Raw genomic sequence first — 599 nt, forward strand, 5'->3', positions numbered from 1 at the left:
CGATGTACGGCCACCGGGCAAAGCGATTCCCAAAACTGTCCACTCATCGTCGGGACCTGCAAATCCCGTTCCCGTTTGGAACAACAAAGGCCGGTGATAATTTCTTATTGTGGCAGAATGCATCGAAGCACATACTGGTATGTGCTACTGGTTACAACATTAAACTGCTAGCAGCCATGCGAACCTGGGTCATGGATGGTACATTCAAGATTGTACCTCAAGGGCATCACCAACTGTTTACCATTCCTGCCTTTGTGTCCCGCAAGGTGATGCTGTGAATCTATTGTTTATGTATTCCTGACTGCTTTGAATGATTTCGACAATCTGAAATTATTTCATTCATTTTCAAAAGTCATAAGTAAGAATAGCTAAACCCAAATTTACTCAAATATTGTAGATAAACGCCCTTGTGCAAACAATATATCCATTAATTGAATTGGACCCTTTTTACGTTCATCCAGTGAACCGGCTTCTGCATTTCAAAAGTCCAATTGAACCCCACCAATGAATTTAGTCGAAATTGACAACTCTGATGGCTTATTTTCTCGAGCGGATTGAAGGAAAAATTTTCCTTAAAATATATAAATATTCATATTTTA

The 599-nt window shown here is 39.6% G+C and overlaps 1 protein-coding gene across 1 annotated transcript; it reads left to right on the top strand.

The window, feature by feature from the left end:
• The first annotated feature begins 2 nt into the window (after positions 1–2).
• Tsp_14360 (conserved hypothetical protein) lies at positions 3–508 on the top strand. The gene is made up of 2 exons (XM_003367745.1): positions 3–266; positions 398–508. The coding sequence occupies exons 1-2, from the start codon at positions 3–5 to the stop codon at positions 506–508; spliced, it is 375 nt and encodes a 124-aa protein (XP_003367793.1).
• The last annotated feature ends 91 nt before the right edge of the window (positions 509–599 follow it).

This window comes from Trichinella spiralis, assembly GCF_000181795.1.
Source record: "Trichinella spiralis strain ISS 195 chromosome Unknown Scfld3751, whole genome shotgun sequence".
NCBI classification, from domain to species: domain Eukaryota; kingdom Metazoa; phylum Nematoda; class Enoplea; order Trichinellida; family Trichinellidae; genus Trichinella; species Trichinella spiralis.